Consider the following 25,973-nt stretch of genomic DNA (forward strand, 5'->3'; position numbering starts at 1 on the left):
TGACTTCCCTATGGAATCTAGGCATGGGCTGGATCCGCATTGGGTGTTTCGACAAATCTTTATTGATTTGACTTGCTCCCCTTCTCCTCTTTCAAACCAATTATTAAGTACAAGCAACCACTTCTAAGGTAGCACACAGCAGAAGTGGAAAAAAAGGGAACTTTTCTGCGGACCAACTGGAGTCCTAACTCCAGCTCTTTCACTACCCATGGTGTGCAGCCTTTGGCCAGTTACCTAATTTCTCAGAGCCTTGACGGTCTCATCCTTAAAATGGGGATGGAAACTCAACAACAAAAAACAAACCACCAGATTCGAAAATGGGCAAAGGACTTGAATAGACATTTCTCCAAAGAAGCTATACAAATATGGCCAATAAGCATATGAAAAGATGCTCAACGTCACTAATCTTTAGGGAAATTCAATCAAAACTACAATGGGATACTTCACACCCATCAGGATGGCTACTATCAAAAAAAAGAGAGAAAGAGAGAAAGAAAGAAAAAGAGAGAGAGAGAGAGAGAGAGAGAAAGGAAAGAAGTGTTAGCGAGAATGTGGGAAATCTGGAACACTTATGCACTGCTGGTGGAAATACAGAATGGTACAGCCACTGTAGAAAATAGTATGACAATTCCTGAAAAAATTAAACATAGAATTACCACATGATCCAGTAATTCCACTTCTGGGTACATAAAAAAATTGAAAGCAGAAACTTGAACAGATATTTGTATACCACATTTATAGCAACATTATTCACAATAGCTAAAATGTGAAAGCAACCCAATGTCCACCTTGCTTATTCATTAGTAAACAAGATGGTGTATATGTGTACAATGGAATTTAACTCAGTCTTGAAAAGAAATGAAATTCGGACACATTACAACATGAATCAACTCTGAGGATGTTATGCTAAGTGAAATAAGCCAGCCACAAAAAGACAAGTACTGTATGATTCCAATTATATGAGGTACCTGGACAAGTCAAAGTCATTGAGTCAGAGGTTAGAATGGTGGTTGCCAGGGCATAGGGGGAAATGAGAATGGGGATTTAATAAATTATAGAGTTTCAGTTTTGCAAAATGAAAAGAGTTCTAGGAATTAATGGTGGTGATGGTTATACAATGTGAATATATTTAATACCACTGAATTGTACACTTAAAAATAGTTTAGATGGTAAATTTTACATTACGTGTATTTTACCATAATAAAAAGGGGTGGGGGAATTGGGATAGTCATAGCCAGCATAGATGGCTTCATAAAAATGAAATGAGATGTGAAAGTATCTAGCACACGTGGAATGCTTCCTTCCCCCCTTCCCTTCCTTTCCTCTAGTCATAGAAATACATGCAGTTGCTCCTAACAGCTCCAGCACGGAGGTGTGGGGTGTGACGGTGAGCCTACTGGTCGAGGATTTAGGCAATTGGCAACCTGACAAAGCATCTCCCCTTTCAGAACTTCAGTTTCCTCATCAGTAAATAAGAGGAGGCCCACTAGCAGCTCGGAGAGTTGGAGATTCCAGAGCCTGGGTCCCTCTCCAAAGACAGTCAACAGTTTCAAGGTGACACTGTCCACAGCTTTCAACCCTTGGTTGAATTGTGTTCACCTGCAAAAAAGATACATTGAAGTCCTAATGCCCAGTACCCCAAATGTGACCTTATTTGGAAACAGGGTCCTCACAGAGGTAACCAAGATAAACAAAGTCATCAGGGTGGTCCTAACCCAGTGACTGGCATCCTTGCACAAAGGGGAAACACGGGCACAGAGACAGGACACACACAGGGAGAAGGCCACGTGGACATGAAGGCAGAGACTGGAGCGATGCATCTACAAGCCAGGGAATGCCAAAGATTGCAAGCAACCCACCTGAAGCCAGGAGAGAGGCCTCAACGGATTCTCCCTCTCGGCATTCAGAAGGAACCAATGCTGCTGACGCCTTGATCTCAGACTGCTAGCCTCCACAGCCATGAGGCAATAAATTTCTGTCGCTTATGCCACCTAGTCTGTGGTACTTTGTATGGCAGCCCCAGCAAGCAAAACCACCATGCATCTAAGAGCCTTGATAGAAAATGTTTGTTTGAAACCTGTGAAGTTCCAAAGAGCTATCTACGGTAGCTGCCATTGAGCAGAGGGAAGGGGCTGGGCTGGCTGTGGAGCCATGGATCTTGGAAGCCCAGTGCAAGCAGCCCCAGAAGCCCCCCGCATGGATCTTGGCTTGGGAGGAGAACCCCCGTGGTGTGGGGGAGGGGAGAGTCTAGGAGAAGCACCCACACTCCAGGCAACAGAGCCTCAGCAGCTTCTGATGGTTTTATTATTTATAAGCTGCCGTCATCACTTTGCTCAGTCTAACTTGCTTCAGAGAGTTTTTAATATTTCAGAAACAGACGAGCCTAGCATTGCCCAAGCTATTCGTAGTCTTAGTCATACCGAACACTTCCTGAGAAAGGATGCTGCAAGATGCCTCTGACTTAAACATCTCATCCGTGGTGCAGTGGAAAGAAGCTGGGCCCCTGGTGGCTTCAGCACCCCTAAACAGAGCTTGAACACAGCAGTCAAGTGGCATGGCCATAGCTGAGCTCAGACATCACCCTTCCATCCATCCTCCACCCAGCCCACCACTGCCCCAGTGCCACTCTGCGCCAGGCATTGGGTCAAGCGCTCTTTGCACATTATCCCATTGACTCCTCCAGTGCTGATAGTTCCCTCATTTCAGAGGAGAAGAAACTCGTGCCCAAAGAAGTTCAATAATGTGCCAGAAGCCACATAGGTGGTAATTTGAAGCCAGGATTCTAGTTCTAATTCCCAAAACCCCAGCTTTTCCCTACTAACTAAGCCATATTTCTGGAAGGTCATTCCAGGTGAAGGTGACAGGCCCAGGGTCACAGCCCTGAGAGCCGTGGGGGGTGCATCCAATGTGGATGCATGATGGGTGCACCTGGAGTGTGTGCCAGTGGGGTGGAGGCACTCACTTTATAATCCTCGACCTGGATGATAAGGGAGTTTAAGTTGTTTTTTTTTTTTTTTTAAAGGTGACATGCTTGCAGAAAGGCTTAATAAAGCCTCTGAAAGATGAGAGGTTTGCTCAGGTCTTCCCCTGGAACGATCTTTAAGAGATTGGCTAGGGCCTTCCTGCCACTGCCCTGACCTGAGAAACACTCAGATCCCTGAGTCTCGGCCAAGATCCACCCCCAATTGGCTCTGTAGGCTCCAGGACTCTGGTGACAAAGGCAGAGATGTTTGTGACAGAACCACCAGAAACATGGCTTATGAAAACACAGTATTAAACTCTCAATCCTTTCCCACTTAGAAAAATCTCACACACAATCACACTGCAGAGGGTGAAAGAAGCCTGCAGCCATCAATGTGAAAGGGGCTTTGTTTTCTGGGACTGTAGATCCTACCTGAGTGAATTACAGTTCATTTTCTTTAGGGAAAAAAAAATCACTATTCTATTTAAAGGATTTGATTGGTTTCATCTATAAAGAAACAAATGTCTAAATTGTTTTCCTCATTGCCTCAAAGTTTCATTTTTATCATTATTTCTAACCATGTTTTAAGAGCCTCTCAGAAGAATGCTTTCTAAAGTCATATTTGATCCGGTGCATCCTGACAATGCCATTCTCTCTTTGGGATAGCTTCTCTCTCCAGGTTGCATTTTCCTTATTTGTAAAATTAGGATGATAATATGAACTTCCATAAGTTACACTCTGAGCTCTTACACGAACCAGGCACATTATATTCACGATCTCATTTAATCCTCACAATAACCCTCCAAGGCAGGTATTATTAGTCTCATCCCCATTCTGCAGATAAGAAACTGAGGCTTTAAGGGGTCAATTGGCTCATGCTTGCAAGTGGTGGAGCTGGCCCTGCTCTAAAACCTGGAATCGCAACGCCCCTTGAGGATTAGATTAAATTAAGAGAACGCAGACCAGAGCCTTTTGTAAACTGGCAAATGTCAGGCACAGGTTGACGGATATTTCTAGGGGTAGAAAGGACTACTACGACATAAGCAGCTCTGGAACAGAGTCCTGTGCCTTGCCAGCTTCAGAGCTCGGCAGTCAGGGACCTCTGAGGCCCAGGACACTGCAGCCACCCCTTTCTTGAAGGTCTCATGTCTTTCTTAGGGAAATGAGGCCATGAGCACAGCAGTGACAACGCCTCTACCTCAGGCTCTGGCTGGACCATGTAATTTTGGGAGCTTAACACCAACACCTTCCCCTGTACACACATAGACACGTATGGGTTTGCAAGTACACGTTTGTACACTTAACCGGGAGGGGTGGGGCCTTGAAACAGCTCACATTTTGGACATCTTGCAGGTAGGGGGAAGGGCAGTCGCATTCTGGAGGTAGCGAGGCATGGGAACTGCACCCTCATCGGACTGCAGCTATTGCAGAAATAGAGCATCTTGTGGCTGCCTTCAGAGAACGGCCCACTGCCACTTATCAAGGACCAGTACGATCTTGGAAATGCCTCTATTTCAGATCTTTTTTTTTTTCATACCCATCATAATTTTGTTCTACTAAATTAGGTTTAATTTAGAAAGATCGTATTGGGCCCAGGCAAAGGACAATGAGTTGTGGTAAGAATTGTTCAGCAAAGTAATGGTTTCCTAAAGTTCACCTGCCCATTTTTGCAGCACACCTAGGCCATATCCTCCGGCCCATTGTGATACTGGGTAAATACACAACTCATTGTACTGGAGCAGGGGAACATGAGGTACAGGAGAATTCCCTCTGCCTTTTTCTTTATCTCCAGGCGTGGTGTGCTAACAAGGAGGTGAGAACAAATGCTTTTTTCACTCCCTGACTGGTCTAAAACAAGAAGCCCCTGGAGTGCCTCTGTCACAGCTGTCCACTCTTCAGCACAGGCAAAGAAAAAATTTATGACTGAGAATTTTGCATCCTGAACTCTGGCCTCTTCATTTCACTCTAATTTTATTCTGCTTCCCCTTCACTGTCATGACTTCCTGCTTTTAAACCTCCATTTCTCTAGTATGACTGACCCTCCCAGTGCTATTCCTCCAGGCATTTACATTTAACTGTGGACGTCCAACTGTGAGGCGAAATGCTTCCTCCTAGCTGCAAGACTCTCAGGATAGGAGGTGGAAGTCCGAGGCGGTGGTCCAGAGAGGAGGCATATTTCCTCCCCGAGGCAGACCTCCAGGACACTCTAGTCCATTTATGGAGCCTGGGATGGCAGACGGCAGGGCACAGAGCTGGGCTGGAAGGGACATGGGGATGACCAGATCCACCTCTTCCTGCTCCTTCTCTCCCCTATCCTAAACCCCAAGCTCTCCTGCCCTGATCCTCCAGACTCCAGTGGCCCAGAAGCTGGGGCTCTGTAGCCCCTTGGCTCATAGTGTCAGCCATGCCAAGCTCCAGTACTCAGGACCCAGCTCAGAGGCTGGCAGCAGTAGGCTGCCGCTGAAGAATCTGGGGCAGGAAGGAGGGAGGCAAGTGATGCACAGCACAGGTACGAGTGGACGAAGACAGAATCCTCAGCTCTGGGTGTCCAGAAGTCCTGAAGAGAGCAGGCACTGGCCTCTCCACACCACAAGTTAGATGTGATAACCTAAACACTGAGACTGGAGAACAGACAAGGTGAGATGAGAAAAGCTACAATGACCTGGCTAGGTGGAGCCAAGGTTTGATCGCAAATCCACCCAAGTGCAAGATCCCGGCTCTTTCCAACGGGCCACCTAGCTTCAGTGTAACGCCTCCACAATCGAACACATCTGTACACATAGTAGGTAGACACTTCCAAAGTCTAGTTCACTTTGTCTGTCATGCCAGATGTTCAACAACTGTTGACTGAATGAATATCCTTCCACCAGCCTCTCTTCCTAAGCACGCCAGTACCTCCGGGACATGCAGGAAGGCACAGATGATCCAGTGCAGATGACCAATTCTCTATATGACCAATTCACCATGGGGGGGCCTCTCTCTCAGAGGGACACCAACACTTTTCTTTGTTCTTTTTGTTGTGTTTTTAGATGATTTAGTATTGCAAGACCCATGGGTTGGAAGGCTTCCGGGCAAGAGAAGGGTGGCCCAAGGGTACCTGCTTGGCTTTCAATATTCAGTTGCATCTGAGCCTCCCACTCTGGCCTGCACACTGCAAGGCATGCACACACGTGCATGCTCACTCCCGCGTTTGGCCCCTTGAGGGTCCGCCTGGGCCACTGCCCTCACCTGGTGCTTGCTGCCCAGATCCAAAGGATCATGTCTCCTTTTCCACAGGCTGTGAGCGGCCACCACAGCTCTGCTCCTGGTCTCAGGCGCCAAGGGAAAACTGATCCCACCAGCAAGGATCGGATCCCCAGCCTCAGGAAGGCCGCCAGTGCGGCCACCTTATATAAACAGCGCCCCCAAGGGGTTCCCGACCACTCCCCGCCCGGCGGTGCTGCACCTCTGCTGGGAGTACCCTGGCCCCCAGCTGCCCGTCCTTATGTTCATGCCGGTGCTCAGCCGCGCTGCCGACAACCCCAGGGAAAGCAACTGACATTGAACTTGCAAGGCAGAGTGAGTTAGAGGTAAGGGCACAGATTTAACATTTCCTTTCAACCTCCAGTCACAAGGAGAGGTCAAGAAGGGATCGATGACCTATTTTACAGGTAGGAAAACAGGCTCAGAGGAGCTAAATCAGCACATGGTACAGCTCATTCCGGGCGGAGGTCTGTCAAGCACCACTTTCCTGTAACATCTCCAAGAGGTCTGACCTCCAACCTGAATGCTGAAGGTGCAAAAGGAAACCTCTAAAACCCCCTTACCTGATCCTCACTGGATTGAAAGATTTTATTAAGGAACCAAGACAGAAGATGCGTGGGTAACAAAAATCCTCCCATTTCTGTATGTACCACTTTTAACTTTTCCTAGTGATTTTGCATAGTTATCTCATGTTTACAGGAACGATCCATCAGGGTTTCGAACAGGCTTCTTGGAATGTTTTCTTTTCAATGAAGACCATTTGATCAATGTAAAACTAAATGTGATTTAGTGGAATGACTCATATTTAAAACTTAGCAAACCAAAATCATTTCTGTGTCCAATTTTTTAGAAAAACAAAAGATATTTTATGGAGCATCCATGATGTCATAAAAGTACCCCAGGAAAGGAATCCCCAGGCACAACAGAGGTCAGAAAATCGAGGCTCCAGCTACAGAAGCACATATACCCCTCCTGACCAGTGAACTCCAAGCTGGGGCAGGGAGAGGGGTCACTGAGAGGCAGGATGGCTTGGTCCCATGGCATACCTGTGCTCCTGGAGGAAGAGGAGCTAGAGGCTGACCTACTGGCCTTCTCACCAGAAGACACATGGGAATCTCTCCTTTAGATAGGTTTGGGGGGAGTTGTTCATAGAAGCTCTTCTGGACATCCCAGCTGCCATGGCCAAGGTTAACTGGATAGAAAAATTCAAGTGCTAGCCTATGAAGATAACCTGATGGCCAGGACTGGATACATAATTTCTGCTGCCCAATGCAAAATGAAAATGCAGGGTTCCTTGTTTAAAAATGATAAATTATTGTTTTAATGATGAATTATTTCAACACAGCAGAGCATTAAAGCAAGCTCGGGGCCCTTCTGAGAGAAGCACCCTGCACATGAAGCCAGCCTTGCCCATGGCTCAAAAAAGGGGGAGGTGGGGGACCACGTTTTTACGGCAGTAGAGGAACGGGAGCCACCTAGAAATCAGGCCTGTGTGACTTGGGAAATGTAACCTCGCCACCTGGACCTCGGCTCCTTCATCCAGGAATACGAGGAGGATCGTGTCTCTGGGCCGCCGCCCTCGCGAGTTTATCGTGAGAGATCAAATGAGATAATGAAGGCGGAAGTGCGGAGAATGCGAAGGCACGACACAAATATACGGGATTTACCGTTATCCACCCAGACCAGCAGAGCTCCGGGGTTTCTGAGGAACATCGACATTCCCTGGCAATTAAGTCAAATGAACATAATTTAAACAAAACAGCTAATTTCAGCTATGTGTAACAATTCCTCCTCAACAGAACAGGCACTGCTGCCTCTCATTCGAGGAGTGCAATGCCAGAGATGCAGGAAGGAAACCAAACCACTCTGACACAGGCCTTTTTACCCAGGCAGGCATCAGACTGTTTCTATTTTCACAACAGAAAGACGTGCTCCTGGATGGCTTCTACTGCATCCAGCTGCCAAGCCATCCTGCTGGCCCAGCTCCTCAGAGCTTCCCCAGCCACTGAAGAGGATGCAGCAACCAGAGCCGCCCTCTGGGACCAGGCCCACAGCAACTCCCCTGCTGGAGCGCGAATCAGAAGCCCCAGGTCCTTTCAGGGCACTGGTCCTACAGCCTCAGTCTTCTTGCCTGTGTAACAGGAATGATCATGCTTATCCTAGCTCTCTCTCCGGAAGGATTGTTTAAGAAGTTAGTGATGATCATGCTCTGCGCATGTGTTTAATGTAAGTCGCCAGATTCATTCATTCAACTAACAGGTTCTAGGGATGCAGAATGACGTGATGACCAAGGTCTATCCTCTGTGCACAGTCTAACAAGGAGAATAGCAATTAACCCAGGAGTAGGGAAACTACTCAAGGGCCAGATCCAGCCGGCTGCCCGTTTTTGTACAGCCCACAAGCTAAGAATGGTTTTCACATTTTTAAATGGTTGTGGGAAACAAAGAATAACATTTCGTAATGTGAAAATGAAATGAAACTCGCATTTCAGTGTCCACAAATAAATTTTATTGGAGCACAGCCATACTCATTCATTCGTGTGTCGTCTGTGGCGCTTGTGTGCCATGAGGGCAGAGTCGGATACTTGCAACACAGACTAAAAAATCTTTACCATGTGCCCTTTTAATGTAAAAAATTTGCTCACCTCTGATTTAAACAAACAAAACAATAGGTGTTGTGACAGTCAGATTAGCAGTGCCGATGGAACAAAAAAGAGGGAGCAATTACTTCTATTTAATGAAGTCAGAAAGGCTTCCAGGAAGAGGTGATATTTTCTCTGGACATTAAAGATGAATAGAGGTTTATTGGGTAGCCAAGGGGAGAGGGGTCTTGGACTTCGTATCCAGAATTGCCAGTGTGAAAAAGGCATGCGGGGTATGGCAGCATGTAGGAAATGGCCCTGCACCTATTTAAAGGAGATGAAGAGAAGGAAAGAAGGGAAGGAGAATAAAACCAAAAAGATAGGCCTAAGCCCAGTTTGAAGAATTCAGAGTACCTACAAAGGAACTTTTCTTATTCCCTTTTTTCCCAAGTAAGAAGCACAATAAAATAGTAGAAAACTAAGATAGATGACAGACAGACTGACTGACTGACTGACTGACTGACTAACTCTGTAACTCAAGAGGCAATCAGACCTTGCATCCAAAAAGTACTCAGAAGTCTCAGGTTCAGGTCCTGCTCAATCTGAGAGGGCCCTGCCCTGGCCCAGGCCTCAGAATGATCAGATTGTACTTGATGAATATGTCCCAAAGGCCAAGGATGCATGGAACAAACTAAGTATCCACATTGGGCCACAGCTGGCAGCCCATCGGGCCCTGAACATGCCCGGAGCTGCATGTGACACCGAAGAGCACTAATTAGGGCAGTGGGACGAGAACCAGTTTGGAGTAATCTATCCAGGACACATTTCCTTCCACCAAGCCCAGAGAGGGCTCAGGCTTCTACGCCCAAATCGAGCTCCCTGGCCTCCTCCTCCCCTGCAGAGGCGTCCTGAGGCTCCCAGATCATTCAGCCCCTCCACCCGCAGTACAGAGGGCTACATCTGATTTATGCACGCTCTTCCTTATGCCGCCTTTACACGATGGTGTTGTTTCCACGTGGAACAAAAGAACTACAGCCCCTCTTTCCTTCTCTGAGTCTGTCGTACCATGCTGTGCTCAAAGAATCATGGCTTGTATGGGCTGGAATTTCTTACCAGAGCACAGAAGAGCCAAGGCTGGAAACCTGCTTCTTGTATTTGTTTGGCCACTAAAAATATCTGCTTGATCTGGACAAGTCATTTCCTTCGTCTGGACCAGTTTCACCATGAGGGGAATAGGGGAGGAGACCTCCAAGGTTCATTCCAAGCTACTATGTCAGCTTGCCTGCTGCAGGCCTTCCATAAGACAGGAGAGAAAACTGAGGCCCAGAGAGGTGGAGTGATTTTCCTAAGGCCACCCAGCCACTTCCTGAGGGGCAGAGGCAGGACCATACTTAGTTCCTAACATTCACTTTCCAAAGCACTGGTCATGCACTGCCTCATATGTATGTCTGTATCTATCTGTCGATCTGCATTCCATTTCTATCTTTAAATCCATATCTATGGTAATGGTTCTTTTGGGGAGCGGGAGGAGAATGCATGCCTTCTCTCCCCAAGTGAGGATGGTATTTTATCTTACAGAGTCAAGGGAACTGATATGTAGAGTTTTCAACAAGCTCTAGGCTGTTAAGTGCTTTTAAAATATTTTTCATTTTTTGCCCCTCATTTTTTCTTGTTTAGGCACTTTATTTGATTTTGTTTAATTCTCACAATAGCCCTAGAGGCAGTAAGGTAAAGGTTTTCAAATCAGGCAGCTGAGGTGAACCCCAGCCCTGGCCTTAATCAGAGATAAGACCTTGGGCAAGTTACTTAACCCTCCTGAGCTCTCCAGGGTCCTCAACTGTAAAGCAGGCTGTTCTCCCAGCCCCTCGGGCTACGTGGGTTCCATTGAGTAGTGTGCGGGTCAGAGGAGTCCCTGGCCTCTCCTTCTCTCCCTCAATGGAAAGAACATCAGCACTCATGGCTGGACCTCTCTGTTTTTCTGCTGGTCACTGGGTAGGTAGTTGATAAACAAGTAAAACAGAAAACAACATGAATTTCAATCCACGATACCTTGCATCTGCTCCCACCTGCTCGTTATAAAAATCAGGACTTTAGCGAGAGACAGTGCAAGGCTTCAGGTCCAGCACTTCCAGCGGTGTGAAACACGCTTAATCTTCCCAAGCCTTACTTTGCTCCCTTGTGAACAGGGGAACCTGATACCTGCTTCTCTGCAGGGCTGTCGGGAGGACAGTGAAATGACACACTGGACATGCTTGGTGATCTGAGCTCTGTGTAATGACGGCTTCGGCCTCATGGAATCCACTCCCCTGCTCACAGGGCTCAAGGCCTGAATGCCCAGGGGCTCATCTCCCAGGAGATACAACCACTGGAAAGGGCTCTAGTTCAACACCAGCCCGGACCTGGCCGTCTCCTTCCTGGGACAGTTCTCTCCTCTCTTTCCAGGCCAGGCCGAACAGCCACTGGAGAAGATTAGACAGGTTGTCAGCACCTGGGGCTTCCATTAAAACCAGGGAGCACTGCACTCCAGGGAGAGAGGGCCCACGGGGCAGAGACTGAAATCAGAAACACATTTCAGTTGGGGCTGAATTGGGGTACTGACCTCTCTGAAAATACTGACTCCATGGACACTCGGTAAGTGACTAAGCTAGGATTTTCCCAAAATGTGCAATTCATCTCTAAAAGACGAGTCTCTAAAAACCACACGATATATCCCATGGCGCATCGCCTGTTCTTTGGGCCATGGGTTTGCCTGGGTATGCTTTCCAAGAAAACACAGGAGAGAGGGCTGCTCAAGTCCCCTCCCCAGCTAGAATCAGGGCCTTCTGTGCTTCTTCAAGCTCTACAGGAGGAGGCCAGCTCTGCGCATAACCTTGAAAGCAACCTGGTGTGTGACAGACCCAGTCACCTTGCACTGAAAATAGAAGGCACTCTGCCTCCTGCCTTTTCTCTATTCACCTGCAGCAGGTACTCTCTGACCTCTCAGAGGTTACTCTTTGTTTCAAATGTAGAAGGAAGCATCCTACTGGGAGATTTATAAAGTCACAGGGGTGCCTGATTACGCAGGCTCTCCAAAAACACACACCCAAAGGACCAGATCTGTTAACCTAGAGCATGGCGACCTTCCAACAGCCCATGTGGCCCCTGTGCTTTGTCAGCATGCCGTCCTCTCCTTGATCTGCTCACTGTAGTGTCAGTGTCGTAGAAATAATCTGGATGGGATGAGTATCAGTGAACCGAACCTGAACCCTATACTGGGTGATCTTTCACACTTTCGTTAACATTTCTGTGTCCTGCAGTCAGGTACCCATTAGAGCTGGACCACAACACAGGATGGCCTCCTCCATCCAGATCTTCCTTCCAGCACACCTTAGGCCAGGGTAAGCTAGCTGGCATCTGGGAACCATTTTCTGTGGCTTTATAAATTCACATAATTGCAGAATTATGGGTACCCCCAGGAGAGGCTTCAAAGCCCCCTAAACCAATCCTCTTTTTTTAGAGGTAGGGGAAATGAGGCTCAGGGAAGTGTCCACAAGTACAGAGGAAAGTGAAGAGAACTAGAACTTAAACCCAAGCTCTCTTGACCTCAGGGTCTGTTCTTTTTATCCACAACCACATGTAGTTAATGATCACAGATCCGAGGGGTGGGATCCAGATTATACATACACCAGCTTCGTTACTTGAGAAATGCAAGGCAATACAATCGTTTCATTTCCGGATGGGGTTCATAATCCTGTGCTATTTTAGGACTTAGTCAAAAGTACCATTAGTTTTAAAAGGCCTGGGGAACTCCTGGGCCCACAAAACGTGTCTGAATGGACACCATCTTGCCAACCTTTTTTTCAGGTTAGGCACCCCTCCTCTGGCATCTCTGACCCAGACACAGGAGAGCTTCTTGGAGGAGGTAAAGCTAGACCTTAAAGGGTGAGTAGACTGAGTTCCGGAGGGAAGGGAGCAGCAAGTGAAGGCGCGGGAGCAGCAAAGCACCACGCACCGTGGGAGCGCGGTGGGGGCCGTGGCGGGGAGGCGTGAGACCCCGGTGATAGGCAGATCCTGAACAGCCTCAGAAGCTGTGGGAAAGAGTTCGACTTTATCCTAAAGGCAGTGGGAAGTAACTGAAGGATCTTATGAAGGTGAGTGACAACTATAAAAACATGTTTGAAAACACGTGACTCTTCATGCTAGATAAAGACTGGATTGGAGAGCAAGACCAGAGGAAGTAATCGCAGGAATGATGCTTGGGCAAGAGCGGTGGCGATGCAAATGGGTGGAGAAAGATGAATTCATGGGAACATTGTCGAAGTTCTTCCTGAAGAACTTAATGACGGCATAGCTTTTACCTGGGTACAGAATCGTAAAGAAGGTTTTTTCCACCTGCCTCAGCTCAGTCCTGCCATGTGGGGAGCAGTACTGACATGTGAGTTAAAGTGCCAGGATTCAACCACAGAGCTCGTAGTCCAGATGTCCTTCAAATGCGGACCTGTTCGAGAATGAAGTCAAAGGGCTGTGATGCACGTGACAAGCAAGAAGACGATGTTAAAAGAAAGACAAACTGTTTGACTAGGGTTTGCTCTACCTAAAGTAGACAGTGGAACACATCCACTCAAGAGCTCTGCCATAAATAACATCATGGTTCCCAAGACATTGCTCAGTGTCAGGCACGGGTCCCTTTCATTGTGTGCCGCAGCTATCCTAAAGCAAGGAAGACTCTCAGACTGAATCCATCCCATGCCTGGCCCCACCCAAGGCATCTCCTGGCAGGACATCACCTAGGATCGGCAGAGCAGCGTCCTTATTTCCAGCATGGCAGAGACCAAAGCGGCGCTTTCAAAGGGCATTAAAATGAATTTGCCAAATCTCTACGCCAAAGGAGAACCTCACATCTTCATAAATTTAACACAACCCTACAGACATTTCGGACATTGAAGCTTTTTTGACTTGGGCCGTTTCCGATTCTTTACTTTAATTGAAGTTTTAGATCAGGTTCACATTTTCTCCACAGTCTTTCCTAATTCATTTAAGAAATTGGCAGCAATAGTAGATGAGCACTCTCAACCTTGGGATATAACCTTGATGGCCATCTCTGGCAAGGAGCTCACTATGTTTAAATTATATACAAGGTGAGAATTTAGCTAAGTAGGCCCAGACTTTCACCTTTTAAATCTCATGTAGGGTTAAAAAGGAACACTACGGTGGTCACATTTTTAAAAATCTTTATCTATTCAGTGTTCTGGGTACAGACAGATATGTGCTTCTCTGTCGCCCACCCCCCACGTCCACAGCCTATCATGCCCGTTTTAATGGTAGGAGGTGAGTGTGTGTGGAGACCGAGGCTTTGGAGCAGGCATTTATTGAGTGCTTACTACATCCCAGGTGTTGCACACATATTAATTCATTCAACCCTTCCAACAACCCATGTGGTTGTGCAATAGATATTATTCTCCCTACCTTAGTAAGACAGAGACTCAGGGAGAATAACTGAGCAGCTTTCTCAAAGTCACCCAGCTAATGACACCTGAGCCAGGACACCAACCCAGGGCCACCTGACTCCACCCAATTCCAAAGCCTGCATCTCTTCATGGCCGCTTTGACATCACCATCAAAGGTGACCTCCTGACACACACTAAGGTTCTTTCCATTTTTTGGTCACTTTGTCCACACACACACTGCAATAATATGGGCCAGGGTGGCCTACCCTCATCTAGGATTTAGGAGGCAATGTTTAAACTGAATTCTGACAAAGGAGCTGGTGTTAGTGTCTGAGGCGAGAGAGTCAGCAGACAGGGAGATTTAAAGGCAGAGAAAGCACGTATATCTAAAGCACTAGAAGAAGTTCAGAGTACAGAAAATGCAGCATGTAGGAAAGAAAGTGCGAAGATGAGAAAGGCGGCTATGGGCTGGATGGGGGTCAGGAGGAGGGCAGGACGCCAGAATAACAGCATGGACTTTATTCTAAGGGCAATTAGGAAGCCGCTGAAGGATTTGAAGGAAGGAGTATCAAGATCTGATTTGCATTTTTGGAAGATTGCTCTGGCAGCAAAGTGGAATATTAGACCCAACACACACACATTTTCAAGTTGGTTTACAATGGATGTCTTCACATGCCAAGACCCGACTGCCCAGACTTTCAGGACCACACTCCAGCTCCACTTGAGCCAGTATGTTCTGTTACCTACTTGGCTCTAATCCACGTCACCTTGGAATTCTTTATTGAGGGGTATGACATCACCTACAAATTCCAGCTTTCATCTCCAAAAGATGGGCAGGCGAAGAAGGACCTGGTTACCCTCTTTGACGAGCAGGGCATTCTGTCTTTTCTTTTAATTACATCACACTTTTTAATTACATTATATCTAAGCATATTCTTACTTTGTATTAGAAGCACATTCTTAAAAACGTATTCTTTTAAGCATCACGTTTAGTGAGTGAAAAGCATTTCACCATATGGGTGATGGTGCCAAAGTCACTCGTTTAAGAATGGGTTAGCCCTGCCTCCCTACAGCCCACCTCCTGCCCAAGGGCTTGCTTGCCTGCCAGCAGGAGCGTCCACTGGTCGGATTCCTTAGTTCCCACAAGGCCCTGTCAGCTCTGTCACGTGCTAGTGCTCTATTTAAAGCAATCACTCAGAAGATCTGCACTCCAGGAGAGCTCAGACCTGAACTGACTTCTCCTTTCCACCACAAGCCTGACAGATTCTGCGATATATAACGACATGTCTATTAGCTCTCTCCCTCTATCGACAGAGGCCCAGCGAGCTACCTAACAGTGTATTCCAAAAAAAGGACTCATCATTTTCTTCCTAACTTGTTCCCCATTTTCTTTCTTAGCTCAATGAAAGGTACCACCAACTAACTGCCCCAACACCAAGTCAAAAATGAGGTCCCGTAAACATTTAATCATACACACACATACATATATATGTGAGTATGTTACCAGATGTCAAAATGAAAATTACAGCATCATCCTTTACTACTTGCTTGTACCCACTTACTTTATCACTCACAAAGACCAACTTCCTCAACCACCCAAATGCCTCCACTTTGTCACATGCTCTCCATCCCCACCAGTCACCCCAACTCAAGCCGACCTATCCCTCAGCATTCTAGATGCCCAGCTCACCAGAGTCACCCCACCCCAACCCACTTCTGCACTGTCGGCAAAGTAAACTTTCAGACTTCTGCCTGGAGCCCCTCAGGGCTTCCTCTGCCTTTGGACCTGGGCTGCGCCCTGCCTCAGCTCCCTCTCCAGCCTCACCCTGCCCTTACTCACTCTGCTTTCTTTGCTCCTACTCTTGGGCCCACAGTTCCCAGACCCCATTTTCTCACCCTGCACACATGCTCTTGCCTCGGCCGAATGTCCCATTTCTAGTCTACCAGGCTGATACCTAGCAGTCCATGAAGACCCAGACTCCACCCCTGGAAGCCTCCCCAGGCCCAGTGTGGGGCCCTGGCCAGGCTTACTTCCCCCATAGGACTGGCCGCAATGCTAAATTCAACTCCTTACTTGCCCACTTCATTTGGGGAATTGAATACAGAATAAATAAGTGAATACAAAGCCTCTACTCCCTCGCTTCTTTCCTTCACCTACTGGTGTGATTCTCCCTTAGTCTTGCCACATTCCATCAACTTGCTCCTGTCAGTCTGTTAGCAAAGAGGCTCTCCAATGAGCTCTATGCAAACTCCACTTGAGGGGCTCAGCCCTACCCACCCCAGCAACCTATTCTGCAGCAAGGGTAGGTCCCTGAGGTGGTTCTGACTCTAGCAAAGCTGAAAGGCCACTGGGCCCATCTCTCCCATCTCTCCTTCCCTGTGGGTCTCACTTTGAGTATTTGGGGTTGTCCCTTCAATCTTAGAATTGGGTTTAGGAGTCATAGTGCTGGCCAGTCCATAATTACGCACCTCCTTCTCTTTTCCTATAATGCTTCCTCTCACTTCCTCTCCATCTCTCCCAATTCTATTTTAATGACCTTCTATGCCTTCTAATCTCCTGTGCCTGTTTTCTCCCTGACTGCTTTCCTCTTTGTGAGCATTACTCGCCCAACTTGACTTCTTAGGGGCAGGAAATGAGACCGCAGAGACCCAAGGGATGGCCGTGGGAACTCCAGGCAAGAGCGAGGCCATGCTCATCTTCTACTCCTACCTGTTCCACACACTGAACTCCAAGTCCAGCTTCTGGCAAGCACTTACGTAAAGGCCCTGGATCTCAGTGGTCCAGGAGTTCCTCTATGTACTAAGTAAAAGTCCCAGCTCAGAGGAAAAAATGGATGACAATAGCAGAAATGTTGTTATTTAGTATCTATATGCTACATGTGTAATATAAGCACATTATTAAACAATTATATGGAGAAGACGCTGACTATGGTTGGTTAAGAAATCTCCAAAACAGAAAGTTATGAGGGAAATAACTCTTTTGAGGCAGACAAACCACAAACAGAACAGGTAAGCCTTAGGACGCAGTTTTCAGCCGCTCTTTCGTCTGGCCTCTTGTCTTTAGTCAGGTGCCTGGACAGGGTGCTCGCCGTCACTCAGGCCGCTCCTGAGTCATACAGAGGAGCCTTTGGACTCTGCTCTGCCTTGGGTTACTTCTTTCTCTGGCAGCTTTCCCACTAATTTGCAAGTCTTTCACGTGAAGCCAGAAAAAATATCAGTCCAGACTCTCCTCTCAGTGCCTAGCATAGCCTTGAATCTCCTGAGGGTCCAATAAATACCTAAGAAGGCAGCTTAGAGCAGAGGTCTGTGAATAAGCTTTGAAGCCAGGTGGATCTGGGTTTGAGGTCTGACTCTGCCTTCACCAAACCCTTGTTTGGAGGATCCAGTGAGGTAAGGCCTATGGGGAGTATGGGTTCTCAATAAACACGGACCCCACCTTTGATAAACAGTGAAGGTTGTTTTGCAGCTATCATTGTCAATAATGCTCTGAAATGGATATAAATGAATTAACTAAGACTGAAAATGTATAACAACCTCAGCAAAAACATGGAGAAATTTTCTTTGAGGGGAAGTACCCAGTCACATTGAAAGGAAATATGAAAAAAAAAAAAAGTTTTTTTTAAAAAACTGGTTGGCCATTACATCTTCTTTGCTTTAGCTTTGAGTATCCATAATGCAAGTTCTCCTTTCTTGGAGGATATGCTTGCATTTCTAAGATGCACAGTCTACCTGAAGGAGCATGATCTGCCCATAACACCATGTGCTCCATTGTCTGTGATTTTCCACACCCCGGATTTATCGGCCATGGCCCTCACAGTGATGGTATTCTCAGAAAATGTAGGAACCACTTTTATGACCCCTTTTGATCTGCAGCTACAATTGCCAGGCAGGACTTTTAATAAAGCCCATCTCAAAGTTATAGACTGGATCCATGTAGATAACTAAGCCTGAGATAATAAATCTCATCAAAATAAAAAATTCATTCCTTTCTTGAAAATGAAATGAAGATGTATCCCTTTCTCATTTACCAGCACTGCATTAATAATGTGCTGGCCTTCCCAGGCAAACATCAAGATTTTACACTACCACTGGAAGGCTAGCCTGAGCTTTGGCATTGCATTTGTTAGAAAAAAAAATAAGTTAATTGACAATCACATTATTAACTATAAGCTCTTAAATAGATGGGAGTTTTAAATTTTAGAAAGCACAACCTCATTTGATTCTCATCCTTATTTTACAGATGAGGAAACAGAGGCTCAAAAAAATTCAGAGGCTTATTCATATACATGTAGCTGATAAATGTTATCATCGAAACTGGAACCTAGGCTTCTGACTCCTAGCCTAATGTTCTTCTATAAGAGGGAGACTTTTGAGATGCTTTTTGAGAACCAAAAATGGAGATACAGAGCCAAGCAAAGCTCATTTGCCTTTTTCAAAAACCAAACATTGATGACAACAGATTTTGCTTTAGTCAGAATAATTCTGGGGAAAAAAATAGATTTATTTGGTTCCAATTCTACAGAGCCAACTCTTCCAAAATCAAATAGAGAGACCAAGAAAAAACTCTGAGCCAGTTAAATGTAGCTTCTGAATCAATTCAAGCCATAATATTTATTGACTGGTTATGTGCAAACCCCGGGCTTTGGCTTCAGGGAGCTTACAGTCTAGTAGAAGGGATAAAACAAGAATGTCTTTCTCTCTGTCTCTGTCTCTGTCTCTGCATGGGAATGAGTTAACATATGTGAAAAGGGCCTAGCACACAGTATCCATTCACCAATGCTTGCTCATTTGTAATGGAAGAAGAGGGAAGAAGGTCTTAGACTGAAATTAAAACACACACACACACACACACACACACACACACACACACACACTGCCATATTGAGAGGAAATAGGCAGAACTGGTGAGCAAGCAGTTTGCTGGGGTGAGCAAGAGAACAGAAAAGTCCCAGAGGCTGGCTCGAGGTCCCCTTCACAAGGAGGTCACTTGCTTCAGGCTCTGAATTTCAGCTACTGCCCCACCTACTTTGAATGGTGCCTGTGGGAAGCAAATGATGTGCAAACCATATAGTTCTGGACATAACTGAGGGTGCAACATCTCCGCGCACAAAAACCTGCTCTTCTGGCCTATCAGACGGTTGTGGGTGGTGACAGGAGCAACCAGAGAACAGCCCCCGCCACCACTGCCTTTGCAGCAGGGAGGCAGGCCCTGGGCTGGAAGATGGACATAGAGCAGGCAGGGAAAATTCCCACATCTTCAGCTAATGCCAGTACCTCCCAGAGCATGAGAGGGGCAGGGCCAGTTCCATTTTTTGAGGCTCCCAAGCTACTAGAATAAGAAGAGATGCCAAAGCAGGGTTACCAAAGTTGTGATGTATTATAAAGGCTCACAACTAATAAATTAACACGTTTAATAATTAATGTGCAATGCAACACAATTATACTATTCAAAAGCCAAATAGAGACTTTTTATACAAATATCAGTTCATATTACAACATATATTAGTGATGTGCTTTAGGTTTAAAGATATGTGACAAACATCGTTCTCTTTTGATGCTGTCAGTTAAACTCATTTGGAGATAACAGCAGAAATGTAAATCCGAGGCTCCTTTACAAATGGGTGATGTGGGCCCGTATAACCCTCCTGCTTAATGTCCTCCCTTTCACCTCACTCTTACTCACTTCTCCCCTACCCTTGCCCTCCATCAACCATCCTAATAAGCTCTGGCCCAACCACTCCAATCTTATGCAGGTACCCCCCAATCTGCCCAGTCACTGGATCAACCAAAGACATATCTGCAGTCCAGGAACATAGCCTGGTCCAGCTGTACGAGGAAGGCTGAGGGCTCTTCTGGGAGTGCTGCATAGGCCCGAAAGACCGCCAGCGCTGCCTGCACAGCAAAGTGGTGGTGGTCAATTTCCACTCCTGGGCTTGCTTTTTCCTTTCCACGCCCTCCTCTGCTTGGCTTTTTGGGGCCCTATGCAAACACTGCTGTTGTTCCAAATGGCTAAAACCACTTGACATTTAGTGCAGCAAAGACCCTACAAGGAACTAACTAACTACATGCTCTGTGGTAGAATTCACTGCACCAAAAAAATTAGATGGTTCCACTACCTGCCTACAAATTTCTATTGCTTTGCAAATGATGGGAAAAGAAGAAAACTCAGGTTTTATTCCAATGTCCCTGAAATACAGCCAATAAAAAGTATATTGTTCCCCTGAGTGCATGCCTATGTCCAAGACAACATCTAGGCAAGCAGACATAAATACATGGATCCACTCATTCAACCATTCATTCCATGTAAATTTATTTATTGCATGTCCACTGTTTGTCAGGTAGACCTAGGTATTGAGTATACAGCTATGAATAGAACATAATCTTTCCCTTCACTAACTTCAAGAAGATGAAGTAGGTGGACAGAACGAGGGACAAAGAGAGAGCTCGGTAAACACTATCCCAGGGTACCTAACAGGTATTGCAGGTAGCAGGCTCAGGGTAATCCCTTAAAGGGTGGCTGAGATGCTATCTCCCATCCTTCTCTCTCTGTCTCCCTCACCTCTTCATCTTTACCCCATTTCCTTAATTCTGCCCTTCTTCCTCTCATCCATCTCAGCCTCACTTTCTCTCCAATCTCCTTGCCCTCCTCAAATAACCTCAAGCTCTGAGTAAACATAAAAAGCACACGCATTCTTATGCCCAAGGCTCCTAGAATGACAGCCCTAGAAAGCTGTCATTCTTAATGCAAATGCCTGCTTTACACATACTTTGCAATTTATTTCCATCCAAACCTCCAGAAGCAGGGGGACTTATCAATAAACATTATAAACTCTTTTTATTCTTTTTTAAAAAGCTGCAGCTTCACCAGCAAGCATTGGACAAAGATATCTGCTACACTAACAGAAAACTGAATGGAGCCCCAGAAGAATGCAGGCGTTTTTAGAGCTCCAGAGTTTTAGCTCAATTCCCTGTGTCGAGGTGGTTTCTATCTGTGTCAGTCAGTGCGTCACAACATCAGCCTCCATCCCCCGTTGCACAGCACCCCTTTGCAAGCGCCTTCCCACACAATATCATCAACTGTAAAACTGCAGTCACCATTGAAGTTACAACCACGATTATTTCTACAAACGGAGAGGGATGCAGTTCTGCTCGGTCAGTCCCCATTAAGTAGGTTACCCATGGGACAAACACCTTTCCTTTTAGTAGATTCAGGATGCCCTTGGCTCAGCTATATACATTCACTTGAATTATCAGTTCGCTGGAATAAAATGTTTATTTGCATGCATGAAGTTCTTTCTTCATGCTGATGTAAGTGTGGTTCCACAGCATCCCCAAAGTCTGTGGTGACCAATTAAAGTCCTCAGCTATTTGATTTTAATATACTTTGCCTTCAAATATTACTTCACTTGTGAAAAATGGGTCTTAGACTTCACCTTATGTGAACCTTCAGTTTAGCCCCCCAGCCATCTGCTTAACCGGCCCCTACACAAGCTTCCTCTGCCTGCTCTAAATATCCTCTCTGCATTTCTCTGCCTCCCTCACCTTTCCCTCTAGGGCTTTCCACTGTCTTGTGATTTCGTATTTTGTTATAAATTTTAACTCTATTCTCTGAGATGGTTCTCAAGGCCATGCCGATGGCTTTCACAATCATTATGAAATACAAAAGAAGGACCCCCGCACCTGACCCCATACCATATCCCCCTTTACCCAAAGAATCGGCTCTAAGAGTTTCAGTCATCGCTATCGCTTTGAATTAAGATTTCCTTATTGTTGTATCAATCATAGCACCCAGGATACTGCATAAAATAATGAAAATCTGTATGGAAGATTTTTGAATGCCTACTGACGCAGTATGCTGTGACCAGCTAGTAAAACTACATAACACAACTCGGGAGGAGGAGAATATATTATCATCTAGCACTGAAAACAGAAAGAAAGTTGACTATATGTTAAGATTAAGACCAAAGGAGTAAAAGAATATTGAAGTTGCACTTTTATATGCATGTATTACACACAGTCAGGATTCAGAGTTACATTAAAGGGGGTTTCATAGAATGAAAGGAAATCAAAGAAGAGAAGGGAGAGTTTTCTTTTGACTATTGCTCAAAAAATTATTTATGGTATCAAGAGCATCAGGGAAGAAGCTTAAGAACAAGAAGTGGGATAAAAACATTGAGTGAGCAGTCTGGGAGAGAGGATTGGCTTGGCTCCTAAAGCAATAGGCAGGAATGGAAATTCAGAGCACGCCTTCCTAGCAAGAAGTTTACATTCATGCCAAGAAAGTGGGCGAACAGGGACAGATATAACCAGACATCCCCCTGCCTGACTCACAGGATGGGCTCTGGGACTTCAGACCCCAGCAGCAGGACTTGATGAGATTCTCTCTCTAAGTGGCATCAACCCAAACTCTGATTCACCATCGGTTTGGGGAAGGCCTTTTTTTTTTTTCTTTTTTTTTTTCTTTTTTTTGGTCCTGCTAAAGGGGTGGTGCTTTTGTGAAACTACTATTTACACACAAGATGGCAATCCGTTGAGGGAGAAGGGGCTGTCTTTTGAAGGGGTATAGCACGCTGGTTACTTCGATTACAATCAGAGGACCTCTCTGCCCCTGTGTCACATGTCTAGAAAAAGGCTGGATATTGGTCCTGCTGACCCACTGGTAAGTGGAGTGGAACCTACAGGCAGCCTGTTCCCCACACTCTGCTGTCAACACAGGCTCCAAACTTCCTCCTCGGAGTGTGACAATTTAAAGGGGAAAAAAATGTTTCCTTCTCAACCAAGACCATGCCTTCGCCCTGGAACCCTGAGGGGCCCCATTCCCTGGCAAGGAGACTTGCAGCATGCTCCGCATTGACTTCTTCAGATTAAAATGGCTTTCATGAAGCTAGAGTTCAGCCTATCACCAATTCCCGGAACTGCATTCCCATACCCCTGGCCTCCTCCATGGTGAGAGGTGCGGGGCCCTGAAACACCTCTTGGTGGGAGCCCTCTGCTCAGTTAACTGACCATCTCCCTTCACAAAGGTATTTCAGACTGAACAGTGTTTCTCACCAAAGGTGTTTTTCACTAAAGGTGCTTTGAATAAGGGGAAGGAAGACCCCAGACCCAAAAGAGAAGTGTTAAACACAGCAGCAGTTGCCCTAGGGGTCTGGATGGCTGCAGGGGAATAGCTTGGCTCCACACTCCTCCTCCATGAAGAGGCAGACCTGTTCTCTGACCAGGCCCTTGGGCCGGGCTGGACAGCACCTGTGTCTGGCTTCCAAAGGAACTTCCCCTTGGCCATCGGTCGCTCACCTTGAGTGATCCGAACAGAGACATTGCCAAATGCCCTGGGGTCATGCCTTTCTGCTGCTGACCCAGAGGGTTAGGAAAGGCGCCTTCTGAGCTCGAGAGGGGACAGGGAAGGACAGGAGCCCCCTCGTTCAGAGACGTGGGAACGATGCTCTTCGCTTCCAAGAATGGGTCACCGGGGAAGGTGCTGGGTAGAGCAGCCTCCAGAGCTCAAAGCCACATTTACCCAAACCAGCTTCCTTGGAAAGCCAGAGAGGCGGTGAGCTGGAGCGGAGCAGCCCACACTACCCGCCCGCCGCCGGGAAGGCGGAAAAGTTCCTCCCAGAGCGGCGCGGGCCTGCCGGCATCTGTCCAAGGTGCTGAAAGGTCTCCGCGGAAGGCGGGCGGGTCAGCTTTTGCGCGCCCTCCGCCTCCCAGCCTCCCGCTCTGCCCTTTCAGCCTCCTGCCCTGTCCTCTTCCCGCCGCACCGAAGCCTCTTCCTCTTCGCTCCTCTTCTCCCGCCCCGCGCCCTCCACTCTCTGGCGGCATCAACTCCGCCGGCTCCCGAGCCCCTGCGCCCCCGCCTCGATCCTGGTCGGCCGAGCGCCTTCCCCCAGCAGCCCCCTCCAGGGAGCCTCTGCCGCTGGTCTGTCGCCGCCGCCTCCCTCTTACCTTCTTCTTTCGATCACGGGAGCGGTTCCTCCGCTTCCTGTTGGATTCCTCCTTCTCCTTCTGCTCCTGGAGGGCCTGCGCCTCGATGTCTTTGATTTTCTTCAGCTGTTTGGCCGCTTGAGCCATGGCGGGTCACGGTGCTCCGGTCCCCGCCTCCCGGACCCCTCACGCTGGGCAATCCAGGTGGCGACACCCTCCCGAGGAGGATAAAAAGGAGTCTCCTCTCCGCGGATGGGGGAGCTTCTTTCCCCGCCGCGCGAACGATGCGGCCGGGTCGGCGCGGGAGGCGACTGTGAGCCCCGCAGAGGGCGAGGCGCGCCGCGGCTGCCCGGCGGCTCCCGGATGGCGCCTCCCGCCGCGGCCGGAGCTCGCTCGCCGGCGCCCGGGACGGGCTCTGGGCTCGGCCCCGCCACCTCCCTCCCTCCGTCCCTCCCTCCTTCTCCTGCGGCGGCGGCGGCGGCGCGGGGGGCGGGGGCGGGGAGGCGGCTCGTACTGCGGCGAGCGGCGAGCGGACCGGGAAGGAGGCGGACTCCAGCAGTTAATGCAGGAGGGCGCGGGGGCAGCTCACGGCCGGAGGGCCCGGCCGGCCCGACGAGGCTCGGCGCGCTCGGCACCCGCGCTGGTGCATTGCGAGCGCCTGGCTGCAGGCGGGCGGGCCGGCCGGGCTTCCACCACTGCAATGCCACCGCCGCCAGACGCACGGGCCCCGCGCCGTCGGGTCGCGGGGAACAAAGCCAGCCGGTCTACCCAGAGCCACTGGGGCGCCGCGGGGGACCCTGCCGCAGGTGGCCTCGCCGCGCCCAGGGGCGAGAGGAGGTTACGGCAGGCGGCGGGCCCCGCGCCCAGGCGACCCCGCGGGACAGCGCGCCTGGAGGCGGCGGAGGAAGCGACAGCATCGCGAAGCGCTGAGGCCCGGCCCGCGTGTCCCAGGTGGGGGCGGGGGCGGGCCTGGGGCGCCCCCCAGCGGCGGCCGCTGCGGGGCGGCGACGCGCCAACGGCGAGCCTCCGCTGCCTTCCCGCCAAGGGCGCCTGCCGAGGGGCGCGCGCGGTGCCAGGACTTCGCCAGGAAGAGCCCGTTTCCCCCGTCTCTCGCTTAAAGCTTGATTTGTCCCTTTCAGACCATGTGGGCCCTTCATTTGCATATTTACCAATTATAGATAGAAAACGTGTCTAAGATGAAATGAGCGATTTTCTTATGGTTCTCTTTGACAAAAGCGGACCTAGATCTCTGCACCGGGAACCGTCTAACCCCCAACATTCTCACACAGAACCTCACTCGGCACACTGCCCGTATCCGTTTTCAGCTCTAAAGAGCCACTTACCTGTCTGTTTAGGTCATGTAGCCACAAACCCAGGCTGAATGAGGAGAGGGAGCTTTAAGGTCACCTAACCGCCCCCTTGCGTGGCAGGCAGAAAAACTGAGGCCCGGATTTGGGAATCACAGCCCCTTCAGTCTGGTGCCGCTCCGCACCCATTCCCTCCCCACCCGGTGGGATGGAGCTCCTCGACCACATAAGGCTAAAGAGGGATTTGTGGAAAACAATATTTTAAAATTGATGAAAACTTAAGAAATAGTCTGCTTCCTTCAGCCCTTCTAAACTAAAGACTTGATGCATGCATTTAACCAGATTAGAGCCCGGAAAGTATCTCCACTATACTATAGGGAAATGGCTCTCAAAGGGCTCTGAGCTGGGCACCTCACTCCCATTCCTTACAAAGTTGGGAAGTGGGTGAATCACTCACCTCCTCTTCAGCCTCTATGCTTTCCCCTTACTGGAACCTTCCCTCTGTATCCCTCTCCACCCCCCTTCCATCTCCT

The 25,973-nt window shown here is 48.1% G+C and overlaps 1 protein-coding gene across 6 annotated transcripts in view; it reads right to left on the minus strand.

Annotated features, from left to right (window-relative positions):
- Window positions 1-24,394, minus strand: part of ANK1 (ankyrin 1) — a 184,605-nt gene extending 160,211 nt beyond the window's left edge. For all 6 annotated transcript variants that reach the window (XM_016127403.2, XM_016127399.2, XM_016127398.2 and 3 more), the window contains exon 1: window positions 24,155-24,394. In XM_016127403.2, coding sequence (XP_015982889.1) covers window positions 24,155-24,280 — 126 coding nt within the window. In that variant the 5' untranslated portion in view covers window positions 24,281-24,394. The remainder of the gene's footprint in view (window positions 1-24,154) is intronic.
- Between the last annotated feature and the right edge of the window lie 1,579 nt (window positions 24,395-25,973).

This window comes from Rousettus aegyptiacus, unplaced genomic scaffold, assembly GCF_014176215.1.
Source record: "Rousettus aegyptiacus isolate mRouAeg1 unplaced genomic scaffold, mRouAeg1.p scaffold_m13_p_11, whole genome shotgun sequence".
Classification (NCBI taxonomy): Eukaryota; Metazoa; Chordata; class Mammalia; order Chiroptera; family Pteropodidae; genus Rousettus; species Rousettus aegyptiacus.